The 19,616-nt window shown below is 34.9% G+C and overlaps 1 protein-coding gene across 2 annotated transcripts in view; it reads left to right on the top strand.

Annotated features, from left to right (window-relative positions):
- The first annotated feature begins 524 nt into the window (after positions 1-524).
- Positions 525-19,616, top strand: part of LOC126972763 (uncharacterized) — a 77,611-nt gene continuing 58,519 nt past the window's right edge. The window contains exons 1-11 of one of the 2 annotated variants that reach the window (XM_050819794.1): positions 525-662; positions 741-845; positions 3,725-3,851; positions 4,918-5,021; positions 5,709-5,871; positions 7,462-7,569; positions 10,033-10,138; positions 11,879-12,002; positions 13,799-13,915; positions 15,165-15,314; positions 17,014-17,103. In XM_050819794.1, the coding sequence (XP_050675751.1) occupies positions 783-845; positions 3,725-3,851; positions 4,918-5,021; positions 5,709-5,871; positions 7,462-7,569; positions 10,033-10,138; positions 11,879-12,002; positions 13,799-13,915; positions 15,165-15,314; positions 17,014-17,103 (1,152 nt within the window). In that variant the 5' untranslated portion in view covers positions 525-662; positions 741-782. Of the gene's footprint in view, positions 663-740; positions 846-3,724; positions 3,852-4,908; positions 5,022-5,708; positions 5,872-7,461; positions 7,570-10,032; positions 10,139-11,878; positions 12,003-13,798; positions 13,916-15,164; positions 15,315-17,013; positions 17,104-19,616 lie in introns of both variants that reach the window. The other variant, XM_050819793.1, reaches the window with a different exon arrangement.

The following is a 19,616-nucleotide window of genomic DNA, read 5'->3' as shown; positions in this document are numbered from 1 at the left end:
ATTATGTACAGAACAACGTCTGTCTGGTCAGCTAGTATATATATAATAGATTTCCACGTATATAGTCACTCATCAAGATATCTCTGGAAGCATAAGGCGTAGAGACTTGAAATTTGGTAAGAATATTCCTTTCGTCGAGTAGCGGTCAGCTAAGAATGGATTTTACGTAATTCCACACCCAATTATTTATATTTCCAATATTTGTTTTGTATGGACATATTTTCTATGAGATAATTTATTGACGCACGGTTTGACAGTTCTGCTGTAAAACAATTTCATTATAAGATCTGGAAGCATATTTTACGAAATAATAATTCTTGATGTTATGAAATATTATTGACAAATTCATAAAAAATCTGTATTTTATTTATAATGTACAGAACAACGTCTGTCGGGTCAGCTAGTACATTATAAGTCCGTTGCCTAGCAATTACTAACTGACAGAACGCCCTACGTATACCAGTTGCTAGGCAACGACGTAACTTGTCAACAAATTAGAAAAACACGCTACTGTCATTAGTTGGTGAGCCATAGGAAGCATAACTTTTAAATCCGTTATATTGATATTGAATCAACAATTGAAACAAAAACCATTTATATTCAAAAAATTTACATCTACATAAATAATAAAAATGAAAATTCATTTTTGAATTATTCCGTTGGTAATTAGATATTGATTAAAAAATTTATTTATAAAATGTCAAATTTTCACTACTAATAATTTAATAATTTTGATTTAGTTAAAGAACACGTCACACAAGATTATTTCGTAATACAGCGTAATGGATACCTGTGTGAGAGGTTTTTCTTACATGCCGGAAAAGTTAGAAGCGACCAATTTAAAGGTGAGGGAAATTTATTTGACACCTTTATTTATCACCTAAAGTAAACATACAAGTACAATAATCTTTATATTTTTTGGTTTAAACTTAACATCCCAAAGCACGAATTATAAGGTAAAATATATTGTAGTTGATAGAGCTTTAGTCCACGATTATAATGCTACTCTAATCACAAGATAATGCATCATTCCGGAGAAAAAAACATTATAACCTAACCTCAAATTATGACATTTTTAAGGGTTGGGACATTTCTATAGAGAGGAAAGAAACCTATACGCCTAGAATTCAATTCTGATTCTTTCGTTGTTTTAACTGCTCTAACATAACCTAACTTAACCAATTTTTTAAATTATAGTCCACCATTATAGTGCTACTAATCTTACTACAAGGTAATGCACAGTTTTCAAAATAATAAAAAATATAACCTCTAAACGGGTAAAACACAGTACACGGAAACATTCACGCATCTACGATAGGAAAACGGAATAAACATTAAAGGAGATATAAGAAAAATAATTATTGTTTGTTTTACTGGCCTTACAACTCTGGGTTCTAGCCTTTTATGTCTAAAAATTATAATTTATGAAGCCGTCTAGACTATTTTTTACGTTTCATTTTCCTGTTTTTCATTTACAATTGACAGCTATTAGCAAGTTATAAGCCTCCCGGCGCCTTGACAGCGCTCACTACAGTTTTATTTGCGTGATGTTACTGTTTTAGGCTAGATTTTTTTTCGTTAGTTTCTTGGAAACGGTGCATTTCCTTGTTATAAGAGTGGTATCATTATAATCGTGGACTTAAGCTATATCAAATACAATATTTTTTACCTCCTAATTCCGTGCTAGGTCCAACCCTTATTTTTATACGCTTTATATTAGCTTCACTTGTATGTTTGTATGTATGTTTGTAACTGACTCCTTTAGACGCGATTTTGACCCACATTAAACGACCAGATTTCATTCAAAATTTGTAGATTTATCGAGGACCGATGACAATACACTAGTATGATAAGATTATTCCATTATTCAATTTGCAAACTAAGATTTTTGTCAATTTATATAATTTTTATCTATAGTCGATAAGGCAGGAATTGATGTTAAAGAACTTAATAGTTTTAAAAATACGCTTTTATAGAAAATTTAACTAAAAAATGAAAAATAAAAAATAGTTTTCTTAAATTATTATTTTGTGATGGGAATTCATCACTAGCGTACACAATATCATGCAACAGCAAAGGAATCATACGAGCATTGATACCTTTTAGCTATGCGGACGAGTGTATTTTGAAGGTTCCAACTGCAACGTCCTAGAAGCACCAAGAAAGTTAGTTTTTTGCCATAGTTTAGTAGTATGTACGTGAAGGAAAGTTACTAGAACCCGTACTGTGAATGAAGACCACACATTTGGGTGGTGAGTCTTTACGTTTGTAGCGTGTCCTGCGATCGTGGAATTGCGTGGTATAGGGATCATATTTAACAGCACTTTGGAACTCTCCCCGCAATAAATGCGGTAGATAATGAGGTGACGTCACTTATACAATACCATGTCCCTAAGCCAAAAACAGGTTACTTGTTTAAGCTACGGCAACCCTGATTAGATATGAATTTACCATAGACATATATAAAGATCTGCTGAAGTTCCTAGACTTTGACCTGACCTGTTGACTTTGACTCATTCTTTGACTACTGACACTAACGAATGGGCATAATGGAACTTGGCAGCAATATTTTTTTTATATTGGAGGAGGCAACAGAGCTTATGGACATCAGCAATAACAAAGGTCAAGGTATGTGTTGCCAGCTTTTGAGATGTAAGTATGCACAGGCACTCTGTGAAATTAATTGACGGATGCAGTTTTCCTTAAACAACTTAGGGCATTTCAAGCAAAACGCATGCTCCCTAATTACAACTTAACTTTGACGATCATATAGCCCAGTGGATAATGACCATGCGTACTTAGCTAGAGGGTTCGAATCCAGGTAGGTGCAACCATTTATATGATGAATATGGATCCAAGCTATATGCTTCCAAGCTAAGGTTATTTATATGTATTTATAATCTAATATATAAAATTCTCGTGTCATGGTGTTAAACATTGAACTCCTCCAAAACGGCTTGACCGATTCTCATGAAATTTTGAGTGCATATTGGGTACGTCTGAGAATCTGACAACATCTATTTTTCATCCCCCTAAATGTTAAGGGTGGTCCACACGATTTTTTATTTTAATTTTTTTGACACTTTTTTAAATTTGTTTGATTATGAGTCAGCATTAAAAAATACATACGACTTCAAATTTTCGCCCATCTACGATCAACAGTTACTTTTGAATCGCGATTTTAATATCGGCAATACAACGTTTGCTGGGTCAGCTAGTAATATATAATAAATATGTTTCAAATATTAATAATATTTCGTTGTTTTGTACGCATAGTACTGCAGGCTATGCCTAGTTTCGGGCAAGATAATTTGCGTCAAAGTGTGTCAACATTATTATTATTAAAGACTGGCAACTTATCTCTTGACCCCTGGTGTTGATGATGTCCATGGGCGGTTGTCTCACCATTACCCATCACATGAGCTTCTTGTCCGTTTGTCCCCTCTTATAAAAAAATTCGTGATGTATATGTCTTGTATCAGTTCAAAACAACAGACGGTAGATGATTCAGGAATTTGTTGCTGTCTGTGGAATGTCAGATTGTTCAAATTTTATTAAATAATAAAATTCAAACCAACTTTTATTTTAGTTGCATTTAAAATCTATTCAGAACAGGCTATATTCTATATATGGTTTTTTTTATCAATCCATGTTTTTCTTTTCAAATCATTGTCGTTCTTTGGTTTTCATTAAAATCCTAATTTTGTCCATATTTAATTTTTAGTATGTTGATAATGAGGCCTTGGAACAGACATGGAAGTCAAGTAGGCGCGAGAGAAAGAAACAACAAGAGCAGAAGATATGGGAGGAGTTTGTCAAGGAGCAGGATATAATTAACAGTGTCTGTGCAGGTATATGATTTCAATCAACGTATTTACTTACGGCCGTTCCCAATATACTATCTACAGATAGAGATCAATTACTACCTTCTACTGTCCGTAATTAGCTGTCAATAATCTGAAGCTGTCCCAATATACCCGATAAGTCATTCTTATCGCGTTATATTGGGACGCGTGAATTGCAATTTCCATACAAACTTCTATCGCTGGTCCGCTATACGTCCTCCCATTGACAGGCAGCGTGTACGGGTAAGGTGAATTACTGTCGATAAGTTTATTGGGACAGAAAGTCCACGATAGTGACGATTTTTATCTCAAGTAGGCCACAACCGGAGATAGACTGAATATTGGGAACGGCCGCTGAAGATTGACTTGTAGAAACTGTTGTAATGGACTACAAAGAGTCAACACGTATCTTGCACACGTTTTATGGGCCAATGACACCACAACATTTTAATTACTTTTATCTTGTATCGAAATCTGGATCAAATTCATATTTTTATACAAAATAGGATTAAAAATCATATTGGTCGTCAGAAACTACCACCCATTTGAAATAGTATGCTTGAGACCTGAGAAGAACGGGCACGATAAACTCAGGGGTTTTATAAATATTTATAATAAAATAGCCTGAGGGTGTTCGCCTTGTTCCCAGTCTGTGGTATCAGTAAGAAAATCATTCATGTTATACTAACCTTAACCACACAATTTTTGTTTTGTTTTGTATATTTTCTGGGACCATGTTGTAAAAACATTTACATCACCCAGTAAAAGACTCGTTAAATTAGGTCTTTTAAATTTTTTGTCGTTCCGCCAATTACGTAGAAATTTAGGTACATTCTGCGTAGTTTACTCTTTAATTTTACTGAAATAGGGTTTGCAAATCAGTGAAAAGAAAATTTTTTTTGGGGTATGTTATACAGCGTTACTACGGTTCTTAAATATTGTGAATGGACTCGTTATAAGGCCCCATTATACCTCCTTTCGGCTGTATGGGTAATATTGTATCACACTGTATATGTGTTTCGATAATATCAGTTGCGTGAACTGAAAGGGTAAGAGTATACAGGTGTTTCAGACGACCCGTACCAGTTCATCAACCAGCTGTCCGAAGACAAAATAAAGGAGCTACTGGAAGCTGAACTCGAGGCCATGAGGATGGAGAGAAAGGCCAATGCAGAGGTATGTTTCTTACATTAATAGTATGTTGTATGTACTCTCCCAATATTTAAATCGCTGGTAGTCATCAAATGGTTAATACATCCGAAAGCAAATATAATTTAAGATCGTATTCAAACGTTATATGAAAATAATACTCGAGAGAAAACTTTAGTAACCATTATTTCATAAGAAACGATCTCGACTCTCTTTAATTTGAAACCTGAATCAAAATGATTTCTACATAATTTTCTGTTTTCATTTTTTTCTTACTTTTATTTTTGTAAGTGCTAGACTCAAATAATGCTTAAAACGGCTTATCATATATGCTGCAAACAGCCGTGGCGTATCCGGCGAAGTAGAAAAGCTCTCTCTCACTTTTATCGAGGTGTCGTAAAAGGCGACGAAGGTACTTCGACGTCCGTAATGCTATCAAAAGGCATAAGAGGCATTAATTTTCTCAAATTGATTCTTTTTGATGTCATATCTAATACTACTACCGCTTCGGAAACAAATGTTGCTGTGGAGAGAAGAAGCGGCGCATGAAAGCTGTCCGATCACTAAGATATTCAGTATTGGTTTTACGACGTGAGTGTATGTATGTATGCTGTAAACAGAAGCCTTGTCAATAAATCCGACACTATGTTAAATCTATTATTAGAAAAATTATATTGCATGCATAAATTACTTTATTGATAATTATTTTATTAGATTGAAGAGCTAAAACAAAAGGAGATCCTCGAAAATTCAATTGAAACTGGAAACATGGAGGAGACCTCTGATAATCATCATGTGGTTTTTATGGAGGAGAAGGAAGCGGATGATGGAGACGTGTTCCATATCTACGGTGATGATAAGGATGATGATGTTTCTGGTAATTGATAATAATAATAAATAAATAAATATTGACACACTTTTACACAAATTATCTTGCCCCAAATTAGGCATAGTGCTATGGGTACAAGACAACGATATATTTAATATAATATACATACTTAAACATACATAAATTCTTATGAACATCAATGACTCGGAAACAAACATTCGTATTTTATTTGATTTAACTTGACACATCAAAAAATCTGGGTTAATGCTAAATGTAAGCAATCCATAATTATAATATATATTCCCACATTTTCGGAATCTGTACTAGATTTTCTCAAAACAATATCTGGACGAATGTAGTAATAAGAATTACTGAATTTTTTGTCTGTTTGTGCGCGCATCAATCCACTCACTAGGATCAGAATTGAATTGCTGATAAATATGAACTAGTGGAGTTCATCTTAATGGGTTCACACAATTTTAAGATACCTGCTTATAGTTAAAAATCACGTAACATGGAGTCCCATTGCAGCTCGATAGCACAGTTTTGGGTCGGCAGTAATTTTGCGGAGGGCAGCCAAGGAACAACTTGCGGGCACAGATAATTGAAAATAAATTTTAATATACCCACCTAAACGTTGGATTTTGAGAATTATTCAATTTTATAAATCAATAAAAAATGGTTATAGAATTTAGCGTACAAGGGACAAAAATATCTAATATTAATAATAATGATTTCAGTTATTTTTTCAGTGTCATTCATTTCAGTGAAGTTACTTGACAGTAATTCTTAACAGGAATAGCCTTCAGACCGGTTGGCATATGTATGATAATATATTTCAAGAAAAAGTATTCAAATCCTATTACAAAACTTCTCTTCAATTATATATATCATAAATAAGCAAAGGAGTCCTTGTTTTAAAAAAAAATGAAATTGAATAAGCTTGATCAAAAATAATAGTCTCTTGTGTCAAATGAACACTCTAATTGTTCACAAAATTTACAATAATGATTGTAATTACATGCTCATAAAGAGGCGATGTATATCTGAAATAGTAATCCCCTCCAGACAATCAAGATTACAAGTCACAACTTTACCTATACAATTTGAACTAAAATTGTGGGTATGGATTGCTGTGTGCGTCTGTGTAGCGAGATAATATTTTTTTTTAAATTTGACGAAACCACGTAAATTTTTTTAAAACTGTGTACTCATGATTTTTAAGTGCTCTTAAACAGAAACAAACTTACGGAAATAAAGATACTCCTTCTAAGGTCTTATTGCTACGGTGGTTACTTAGAGTTCTTAAGACCACACTGAGGCAGCTGAGCGTGCCCGCACCTTGTCTATGTTTCGACTATATAAAACACAAATATGGCTCCTATGACGCACGTTTATTTGTGACCCTATATTTGTTGCCATTTTTTTTATATAAGAAGGGTAAAACGGGTAAGAGACACAGAGTAATGAAAAGTGGTGCGAAAACTAAAAATAATCATTACTTAAGCTGAGCGCATTCGAAAGCGCTTTACAGTGTATCTATAGCGAAAGACGAAGCCATAGAATACAGGGAATCCGTACCTAAATGTATTCATACTCAGTCACAATTAAAGCGCTAACTCAGCACGAACGCGGCAGGTCCTGAAGATGAGGTGCTGAGTGATGCGACCACTCCACCGCCCACGGTCAGGGAGAAGCCGGAGGAGTCCCGGGAGCCGGCCCACAAGACCTCAGATCTTGTATGCAGTAAGTCAAATCAATGTTTTTATATAAATTTTAGTATGCATATGAATAGTGATTACTAGTGCGGCCTCAGATTGTTGGTGTCGTGAAAAAAAAATGTACAGCGCTCACAGTACTAGATATGAAATATCGAAGAGTTAGGCTGCATTTAGTGCTCGACCGAAACTGACGTCGGTCGAGCGTAGCGCGTATTCGCTGAACATGTTGCGTTCAGTGGTCAGCTGACAGCAAACTTGATTACGCCTGTAATATTGTAGTATATTATGGGCATGGCGCGTCAGCGGACTGACGCGACGTACGCCGGACCGACGACTCGTCAGCGCGACATAGCTGTATGCGCGTAGTGATTCATCAGCACTGGTCTGTACGCGTTCATATGTTTACATTGTTATAGCTACGCTCGACCGACGCGACGTCAGCGCTGAGCGTCGGTCGAGCACTAAATGTAGCATTACACTTTGCCTCATCATTTTTATCGTATTACATCAAATTCCATTCCGTCTACATAAAAGACGTCAAATGGCTGTTAAGTCACAAAATTCACGGTAAGACATTTGTTTTAAATTTACTTACTTTAATTTTGATAAGTACACTTTTAACTTATTGATATATCTTGCCAAACTTTAACAGTTTGTTGGCAAGCTATCGCGCTAAATAAACATTTAATTATGTGTACATACATATCTACTACTTACAATAAACTAAACTATTAGAACTTAGAACTAAACACTATTAGAATTATTACAATTAGAAAAAGGATACGATTTACATAAGCTATCCTAAATTAGCATGTAGCAGTATTGACTAACATTGAACAACAGTTACTGAGAGTTATTCAATGCTATTCAACAGCGCATTTTTCATCTTAAATATAACTGCATTTTTTTTTAGTTTGGGAAAACTCCTCAACTATCTCGTTATATATATTATCACTAGAGACCGGATTACATGCAAATGCATATTGCATATGCTTTTGCATATTTAGTACCTTTTCAGCGGTAGTTGCATATTTTAGAAAAAAAAATATGCATATTTACGCTCGATCTCGCTCATCGTTCGATGCTTTTCATAGTACACCCAAACATTGCATTAAAATTTAAATTCTGCCGAATAAGTAGACGTAGAACCCTCCTTTTCCGCTTACAAAAATTTGTCAAGCGATCGTAGACACAATTTGTCTACAGAACATTTAGAACAGTACTTAGTAGTAGGTACATATTTTTAAAGGTAAATCTTAAATTTTATTGTTACCTAAGTAGGTATATCTTGTAATAGATTTTTTCACAAATAAGATTGTCAGTACAAGCCTTTATAAAATAAAATAAAAATATTTAAATATTACTTTTTATTTTTTCCTGTTTAATTGTATGCATATGTTGGCCCTTTTTGTGGATTTTGGTGCATATTTGCATGCATATTTTGGTCATTTTTTGTAGCATGTAATCCGGTTTCTAATTATCACATACTACATTTACTTACATTCACGTTATGTTTTAATGTGATTTCTTAGTCTATATAAATAACTAGGTATTGCATTATTTAGTAGTAAGGCCATTAAAAAAGTTACGCTAGTAAAACAAAATATAATATTTCAATAGTGTAAGTGTTATAAATAATTAAAAATACTTGTAGTACTTGGGTCTGTTTGTCGAAATACAGTTACCTTGATCGGCTCCAGATGCTAAAACTTTTTTGTACACAGATACTTTGTTCATTACATTGGTTTAATTGGTTAACTTTCCCTCCCTCACGCTTCTGGAGTTATATTTATTTGTTATACGAACTTTCATATTATTATTAAATTAAGAATCTATTGCTATTTGGGATTTGGTTTTTAAATGAACAGGAAGTATCTTAGTTAGTAAATATAGTTTTCGATAATCACCTTTGCAATTATTTTTATCTTTTTTGCTTACATAAAACCGCAGCATTTAGAAGATGCTTTAAGTAAAGCGCCTGTAAATGCTGGAGTGGTTGAAATGAAAAAAGAGTGTTCTCTTTCAAAGAAAACCTTAAAACTTATCTTGTGGATGAACAAAATTCCTCGAAGGCATAATAATAAAAGTCAAATGTTTTGACACAACGCGTGTCCGTTTCTTTCTATTTTCAATAATTCTTACCAAAAATAATTAATATAGTGTAACATATTATTAGTTCCAAAAATTATCTTTGTAAAATAGGGATTGTGTTGTCCATGGGTCTAATGGAACAGGCAATGGGGTTATCCTAATCTTAATTCCAAATATTTTGCTGTGTGGGTGTCCTTTTGGTGAACATGTTCTTCTTATTTTATCTCGTCAATTTTATTATGATTGTATAATTATGTTATTGTAGTTTCGTCATGAATAAAATTTTGCTATATTTACTTTGATTTTTCTGAAAATTTTCTCTCTTATGGATGATGGCTGTAACTAAAGTGTTAAACAGTGGCTAAGCGAGCTACTTTATCGGTCGGTTTACTTTAAGGTACAAAATCGAGCGAAAACGTGACGAGCGTTGTAGAAAACAGCATCTACTGCGCCAAAGTGAAGGAACTGCGAGCGAAGATAGACGCCGAACTCAACGATATTATGTAAGTAATTAATTATACATACCACATATTATATTCAAACAGTGTGACGAAGTAACAAAATACAGTAATATAACAGTCCTCTTCATATTAAACCGCCCGAATTGACGCACGCACACATACACTTACCACTTACATGGCCGCTTAGAAATCTTGGGAAGACAAAACTATTTAGTGTCACGCCGTACGCCGCCGAGGCTGGACGCTGTCCGAGTTAAATTAGCTGCGACGCGCCGTCCGCGTCATTCTTTGTATAGATCCAAACCTAGAGCTCCGACCAGACGTAGATATAAATTTAATGGAGACCGCTGAGTTACTTGTATTGTGGTGGTGTATTATGTCCATTTTCTCAGACATCTAACAGCGTTACGAATGATGGTATGCAAGAGCTATAAGCCTCATCGAGACAGGGACAAACAATAATCAAAATATATACTAGCGAATCGAATAGCCGTGACATGTGTCTTTTAGATCATCTGCGATTAAGTAGTGAATTATTATATTTTGGAGAAACGTGTAGATAATATGATATGTTGTACTGCAGAATTTCTTTCACAATCTACAGATATATCATTCAAAAGATAACATTACGAGTCGTATCTTTTTACTAAGATGCTGGTTTTTTGAATTAAATATTAAGTGAAAGTATAAGGGGAAATCCGGCGCAACAAATTATTTTATACGTTACATTAGTGTGTTATGCGTTTGAATATTGTATGAAGGTCTAGCAAGGAATAATTTCTTTAAACATTTCTTTGACCCTATTTAGATTTCTGTGGACGAAAGCTTGACATGTTAACGTCTTCGTGACATCATTTTATGGTAGATGCAAACATTTATATTATGATGAATATGGATGTCTGTTTCCGAGTCATGGATATTTCTATGTATTATTGTACCTATGTTTAAGTATGTATATTGTATTAAATATATCGTAGTCATGCAACCATAGTACAGGCTATGCCTAGTTTGGAGCAAGATTATTTGTGTTAATATTTTTTTATTATTATTATCAAGTCGCACAAACAGCATCAAACAATATAATTTATTTTAAACAAATCTTGATTTATCAGTCAACTTTATTTGGTCTTTATCCTTGATGAAATAAAGATTTAGCCAAATTGTATTTGCAAGGATTTCTTTTTGGTTACAGTTCATCTCGAAGCAGTTCGAAGATAACAGACATTAGTTTAGGTATTTGATATTAGCTTCTTCTTTGTAGGTACTTTGTTTCTGTTTTTCTTGTACCTACCTAGCTAGGTAGGTACACAACCCTAAAACTCTGAAACTTGATGCTGATGATTTTCAACGAGAATTTGGTTCTCAAGGGACTTTCTTCCAATTAGAAAACTAATAAAAGAAATTTGTTCGGCAAAGTTTTTTGGTATTCTTGTCTTCTGTTATAACTCTGTTAGAGAGTGTAGGGGGCACCGAGCATTGATTACATTCCATCAGATGATATTAATAGGTTTAATAAAATAATTTTAGTAGGTTTAAGACTTCAATGGCAGGTCAAAGATATTATAATTTGTATCTCTTTCTTCATCTTTAATTTTGTCTAAGTAATCTCTATGTGATCTAAGATGGAAAATCGTTATTTTTTAAAATAAAGTCTTAAATTTTTTAAATTAGATTATTTCATCTAATATTTATTTATATTACAGAAAGGCTATTCGTCTAAGTTCGTCATTATTCCATGTCGAATCACAACTAAAATAATATTGGTGGCATCTCTGATTGCAGCCTCACATTAGAGACCAAAGACATTGTGAACCTCGACCCGACCACCATTCCGAAAATCATGAAGAGGTCCACGGAGTTCTGCTCCAGGTTCAGTCGGAATCACTTGTACCAGCTCTCCAGACAGGTCGGCATCTAGTAACTGTTAGCGAAAACCAATTTATTTTTTTACATTATGCAGAAAGAAGTTATTTATTTGCTTGACTTATGTTTCGATTAATACTAGCTGACCCAGCAAATATTGTATTGCCAATTAAGGTAATAAAAAAAATTAATAAATAGAATTTTTGGGGTATAAAAAATAGATGACGACTGATTCTCGGACCTTCGAAATAATATATCGTACATAAAAAATATCGTACTACAATTATTATTGTATTCGATTGCGCATCGGTGGATGGAACAGAATAATATTAATTCCGTGATTAAAAAACAGGGGTTGATCGTAGAATGGAGCAAGTTTGAAGTTGTATCTATTTTTCAATGCTGAAACATAATAAAATAAAAAAAAATGTTAAAATTGTATGTATAAAAGTCAAATTGTCAAAAATATATATATGTATATATAAAATGTTGCAGGGAAATGATAATAACAGAGATTTGGTCGATTCTCTAAATGATTTGATCAAATCACGGAGTATGTTTAAAGAATAACACGATTTTATCATTTCTCTAAACAAATCTAGTGATTTGATCAAATGCCAGGGTTGGTTTCGTGAAAGTAACACGACTAAAAGAACGTAGGATGTAAAAGCGAGCGAAGTGAGCATCAGACTCACCCCGACCCGGACAGGTAAGGTAGAATCTGCCATGCCCGCCAACCGTTCATGGTTTTTTTTCTTTAACAATGTAATGTAATGACTAACTTCTACTTGGCCTTTAGAAAAACTTTTATCTATTTTGAGGTTAGGTTACATTAATTTAATTTTCAAGAGACTGGTGCGTTACCTTTTCCATCTCTCTCCCTCCCCCTTCCCCTTTCACCCCCCTCCACCTGCGACATGATACTAAATTCTTACCAAATTACGTCTAATTTGTACCAAATAAACCTTATAAATACCAAAGAAAATACTTTTTGTCAAAATAATTGTGAAAATACGTTCGCGATGGGCAATCTAAAAGATTATTTTGAGTGGACTGTATGGAAAAAAGGGAGCGGGGTTCGTCTCTTAGTAATACCAATTAGCTCAATGCAGTAAAATTCCAGGGACTAACCTTGATATCTTCTGCAGGCCTCGCCAGGACGTCCTTCACTTTATTACACCACAGACACAGCTTATTTTCAATTTAATGTAAATTATGAAGAGCTCAAAATATTAAATAAAAATTTTCTAGTATGAGGTAGCGGCGCGCGCGCGCATCGAACGCATGTTTTGAGATGCGGGGGTCGACGTATACTCTTCACGGTTGCTTCGCGAATAATGTCGCGATCCAAGTTAGCCCTTTCATTCTACGCAATGAGGCTATTTGGCGCAACCAATATATATAGATGGTTCACACTTATCATTTCATCGTCGTTACTGGCTTAAGTCGCCCCGTGATCAAGAATGCCCCGTTTTCATTATCGAACACAACTCGATCGGAACTAATGACAATAAACTAAATATAAACAGAACTCACTATTCGGTTCATACATATCCTAATACATTCATGATTCTAGATTCCAGACGGTTGAAATTCGTTTAATTTAAATTAAATTTATCGTACTTGCCAAAACCACTATAGTTTTAAAAGTAAGACTAAGCAATTTTTTTTTGTCATTTATGAAATATACCAGTGGGTAAAATATTCTTTGCACAGGATAACGGCTATATTAAGGGTACCACAACGGCGCCTATTTGTGCCGTGAAGCAGTAATGTGTTAGCATTTCTGTGTATATCTCTAATCTCCGTCGGTAAATATAGTCTTCTTTGTGTTAACAGATACAAGACCTGCGGCGTCACAACAGTCACCCTTTGCCGTTTGCGAAGAACACTCACTTCCAATCGCAGATAGTCCGCGTGGCGTCCCTGCACCAGAACAGCTTACACGCCCTACAGGTACGTAGTCCACGTCTGGCGAGCGGTTCACATGGCATCCACCCACGTGTCTCGTACGTATACAGGGTGTCGCAAAGTTATGGGACATGAAGGGAAAGTACCTTAAATATCGAAGATAGGGTATTTTACTGAAAGAAGACTTTATGTTATTTTTAAAAGTTAGTAATTCTGCATTCAAAGATTTTCTAAAAATTACTTGCCTCGTCTGGAAATCGAACCGACTTAAATGTAAAAAAAAACAACAAAAAACACACTCTTATGATGCCAATCGAAGATTGGTGGTGAATACTCGATATTATCATATTGGCACAATTCTGTTTGTAACTCGCCCAAGTTCTCGTATCGCTTTTTGTATAGCATATCTTTCACGTATCCCCAAAAGAAGAAAGCTAATGGTGTAAGGTCCGGGAATCTGGCCGGCCATCTCTTCGGTCCATTTGTACCAATCCAAAACATTCAGTTCCAAAACAAAATAAGTATAATATTTCTGGCTAGTTTAGGTTTTAGTTAGGCACTTGGACTTAGACAAGAAATGTAAAATAGCTTACAATACAGCTAGAAAATAAATCATTTGTGGACTCAACTATATCATATTATGTATGTATATTATAGAAAATGGCGTAGGTGTTGAAGCTGCTCGTCTACGCAATAAAGAACTAAATCGCTGACAATTTGAGCAGTGCTGAGTTCCATACGGACAAAATATGATTCGATCTAATAGTGAGATGCATCGAACCGGAGTAATATATATATAATTATGTAGAAGGGGTTGCTAAATAAACCTGTTACATCTGTATTTTAAAGTTTCCGCACTTAGGATTACAATATTGAAAATACACTTATTATTAATAATTAAGAGACAATTAGATCTCTTTGATAGAACAGGGACCAAAAGACAAATCCTGCTCGAACTGGCTTATATAGGGCACGACCGTCTACCGTGATGATGCTCCTTACTGTTAGTTGCCACTGCTGTAGTGCCAACTAACTTACACGAATCAAGTTAACAAAAGATCTTAATATTATATGCTATTATATTTATTTCTAATCATAGTCAGAATTATATTAAATAGTATTTAAATATTGACAGTAGTCAAATAAATGTAATTATTAATTTGGATATCTTACGGTAGTTCATGACGTTGGTAGCGCTTGTTAACACATCAAGCTGACACTTATATAGTCAGTTATGTAATATTTTCGTTCATTTCATTTTCATGTATTTTATAATATTTATTATATCTTGCAGATATTCCACAAGTCGATACAACAGACTGCGTGCATGGGAGACAGCGGAGATCTGCTCAAGAGTCTGCTCCAGACGGTGTTAGAGATGGGGCAAGTGTGCGGCGAGCTGGTGGTGCCGCCTGGCCTCGGAGCCACCAACCTGTACCTCGACGTAAGTAAGACGATATTCATCTGATCGTTTCTGTATCTCTGAATCGTCTGTTTGAATCATTTTTATTAATGAAACCAATATCCCACAGGGTATATTTATTTTTCTTTTTATATAAAACTAGGACAAACGAGCGTACGACACCTGGTGTTAAGTGATCACCGCCACCCACATTCTCTTGCAACACCAGAGGAATCACAGGAGCGTTGCGAGCGTCTATGCAACGCCAAGTGATCCAGCCGTTTAGAGAGCACTGGGTCCCCGACAATTCGAGCTGCTCTGCGTTGCATGCGGTCTAATCGATCTAGCTAATACCTGGGGTGCGCCAGATCTGAGATGACAGCCATACTCCATTTGTGGCCGGACCTGTGCTTTGTAGAGCGCTAGAATGTGGGCTGGCTTGAAGTATTGCCGTGCTCTATTAATGACGCCCACCTTCTTCTTCTTCTTAAAGCCAATTTGTCTTTGCCTTCTAGATGGCCACATCTATAGATAAGTCAGCCTATTGGGATTTAGAAGGGCAGCAAATTAAGTATCACAAACAATAACCGGTTGATCAGGGCTATGTCATCAGGCCCGAATGGTTTATGCAAGCGCAGGTCCGGCCTCACATGGAGTATTGCTGTCATCTCTGGTCTGGCGCACCCCAGTATCAGCTCGATCCATTTGACCGCGTGCAACGCAGAGCAGCTCGAATTGTCGGGGACCCAGTGCTCTGTGAACGGCTGGATCACTTGGCGTTGCGTAGAGACGTCGCTTCATTGTGTGTCTTCTACCGAATTTATCACGGGGAGTGTTCCGAAGAGCTGTTTAACCTGATTCCTGCCGCCGAATTCCACCTTCGCACGACACGCCACAAGTTAGGATATCATCCACACCATCTGGATGTGTGGCGGTCCTCCACAGTGCGGTTTACAAGGAGCTTTCTTCCACGTACTACAAAGCTGTGGAATGAACTTCCTTATGCGGTGTTTCCGGGACGATACGACATGGGTACCTTCAAAAAAAGGCGCGTACACCTTCCTTAAAGGCCGGCAACGCTCCTGTGATTCCTCCGGTGTTGCAAGAGATTGAGGGCGGCGGTGATCACTTAACAACAGGTGACCCGTACGCTCGTTTGTCCTCCTATTCCATAAAAAAAAAATGCAAGTCCAAGATTAAATGCACCTTAACACATGCTATAATATCACATTTGGTGGATGAGTCACACCGCTGAATTACCGGCAGTAATGTGACTGTCACCTGTGACTGTCACACCTAGAAAGCAAATAGAAGGGGTCATCAAGCCGTCCCACTTCAGGCACAGGACTGACCATATTATGTAATGTTCTCATCTCTGTCCTGGTGCACTCCAGAATCTGCTCAAACCATTTGACGAAGTGCAACACAGAACTGTTAAAATACTATTATTTGGATGTGCTAACTATTGATAGGTTTTAATTCGGTGCCAAGCCAGATGTAATAGCAGGTACCTACATTCGCCACGCGTGACTTTGAGTGGAATAGCTTCGTCGAAAACTAAACATCCCAAGCGAGCAGGCACCCTATCAATAGGTAGCACATACAAATGTTAAAATTTTATTAATATTAAAGATATAAGATTTGCGAGGTGTATAAAATTAAATCTCTATTAAATTATTTTATACTTTTCTGTCTTTGAAGTCAGATTTTTTAATTTCTCTAAGACATTATTTAATTACAGGCAATTCAATTTTCTTGCGAAAAACTGCAATGTGTAATTGAGGAGTACACTCTTAAACTGTCGGAGTTTCTGAACAGCACTGAGAACACGGTAAGAACACGAGCCCTTTATTTATTTATTTTATTTTATTCAGAAAACTTACAGTTCACACCAATACAGGTTTCACTTATTCTTAATATGCAGTAAAGAAAATACAGTAACTAAGAAGTAAAATACAAAAACAATTCTATTATACCAGCTAAATCTATATATATATAAATAAATTGCTCTTCGTTAGTCTCGCTAAAACTCGAGAACGGCTGGACCGATTTGGCAAATTTAGGCCTTGAATTATTTGTGGAAGTCCAGAGAAGCTTTAAAAGGTGAATAAATAGGAAAATGCTGTTAAATTAAATAAAAACAAAAAAATTGTTTTTCCTTTGATGTGTCCATACATAATTTCTATGAGAGAATTTATCGACGCACGGTTTGACAGTTCTGCTGTGAAACAATTTCATTACGACAGCAGGGTGCATATTTTACGAAGTAATTTTTGATGTTATGATATATTATTGACAAATTCATATAAAAACATTGTTTTATTTATTATATACAGAACGACGTCTGTCGGGTCAGCTAGTACTTTATAAGAATTAAATAGGATTTCTTACTCTAAAATTATAAAGATTATAAATTAAGGACATGAAGATAAAATAATATTAATAGTCAGAAGATTGGGTCAGAGTTATAAATAATTCAGACTTACATTATAATTTAGATACTAAACCAATATTTTGAAAGTAATGATTTGATAGTGTTAGGCTTAGAGTTAAATATATCAAACGTGTCGAAGTCAATTAAAGTGTTAAAGATACTTGCAGTTCGTATAAAAATGAGTTATTCCTATAATTAGATGAGTTATGACTAATTTGTAGGGAAATTGGTTGTCTACTTATCCTTAGAGGAACTCTGAGGTTTAAGAGTGAAAGGAGATAAGGGGAATCAATTGTAGATTGAGCAATTTTAACTAGAGGAGTTATGTCAGTAATCCTCCTTCTTTCTTGGAGAGGTAGTAATTAAAGAGTAATGATTGTAGAGGAAGCCCGTGGGGTTTGTAAGGATAAAGAAAGTGGCATTCTATTGTCTCTGCCTACCCCGACGGGAACAAGGCGTGAGTGTATGAATGAATGAATGAATCTCATTAAATTATTATTTATTGGTCCACAAGATTAAATTGCTTAATATCTGAAACTTTCATTTCTTATAAGCTTTACAGTTGACCTGGATCTGTCACTAAGATCTTCAAGATGTCCAAGTTACTTGAAAATTTGCTTTAGTATATTGGTTGACCATACAATATTTTTAATATTCAACATTTTCCTTATGATTTATCTGAATATAATATTTTTTATTTCCTTTAGTAAGTTGGAACGTTCCAGTGTTTTATTACAACGCTTTCCATTCACATATTATGCTTGTCAAAGTTATTTTTAATTGCTAATGATAGCAGATCGTAAAATAAATCCGGCTCTATGATCTTTTTCGTTTGTGCAAGCGCTTACCTTAATTGGACCACGATTTCTTTGGCACAGTCTCTCTGAAGCTTTTCTTTAATAGCTTTATAATAAATCCTACTCCTCTATGGTCTGCTATTTCTCATCAATAAGTATATTATTGGACTATTCTTCGTTTATTCTCCCATTCTCATAAATACGTATTTTAAGGCTTTTTCTTATTCTAAAAAGGTGATGGGAGATATTTTAGCTGAAGTACTATATATATTGTTATAGTTGATCTAATTGATATACATGTGATTAGCTGTCTTGAATCTTTTTACCTTAGGCTTAATGTGTATTTTCACATGGCACCTAGTTTTTATTTTCATTTTACCGTCGAAAAAATTGTTTCAGGACCTACTTTGCTGATAATTATTTTAAATCTTAAAAACATTGGTGCATGAAAAAGATTGTATGATAATTGTTGGACTATCAGTGTCTAATGAAACGATGAGCTACTTAGGAAATGTACGTTGAAGCGAATTTCTACCTACTCGTTTATTATGACTAGGAAAATGACGTTAAGGTGATCCACGATTCAATTTTGTCGATAGTGCATAATTTCTTATTTCACCTATAGGTATCTTTGGACTAAGATTCTGAGATTGTTTTGCTTTTTCGTTGACTTTTCTAGCAGTGATTGTTTCAACATATCACTTAATATATTTTTTATTGATAGCGTTTATTGGCAGATCATCTGTTGGTTCTTATTTTATTCTAACTTTTACTATTTGAATTTTCTTGTCAAAAGTTGTGATAATTAGGATTTATGTTTTTTCCAATCTTACCTTTCATTATTACCCTAAACCTTCTTCTTATTACTATTAATTAAACCTTCTTACCTTGTCTTTGCATTCTATTTATTTTTCCCTACTTAATAACAACAACTACCTATTTACCTCATCGTCGTAGTAACAAGGCTAATCACATTACTATTCTTCACTTTCTCTCTAAGCCCATATATTAATAGATGGTTTCTTTGCTATTTGTTCCTGAAAATCTATCCTCTGCAACATTTTTGTATTTCAGTTTTTATTACTTGGATTGGCTTAGTCTTTTTATCAACTC

Source organism: Leptidea sinapis, chromosome 27 (assembly GCF_905404315.1).
Source record: "Leptidea sinapis chromosome 27, ilLepSina1.1, whole genome shotgun sequence".
NCBI lineage: Eukaryota > Metazoa > Arthropoda > Insecta > Lepidoptera > Pieridae > Leptidea > Leptidea sinapis.
This window is presented reverse-complemented; position numbering and strand designations above follow the sequence as displayed.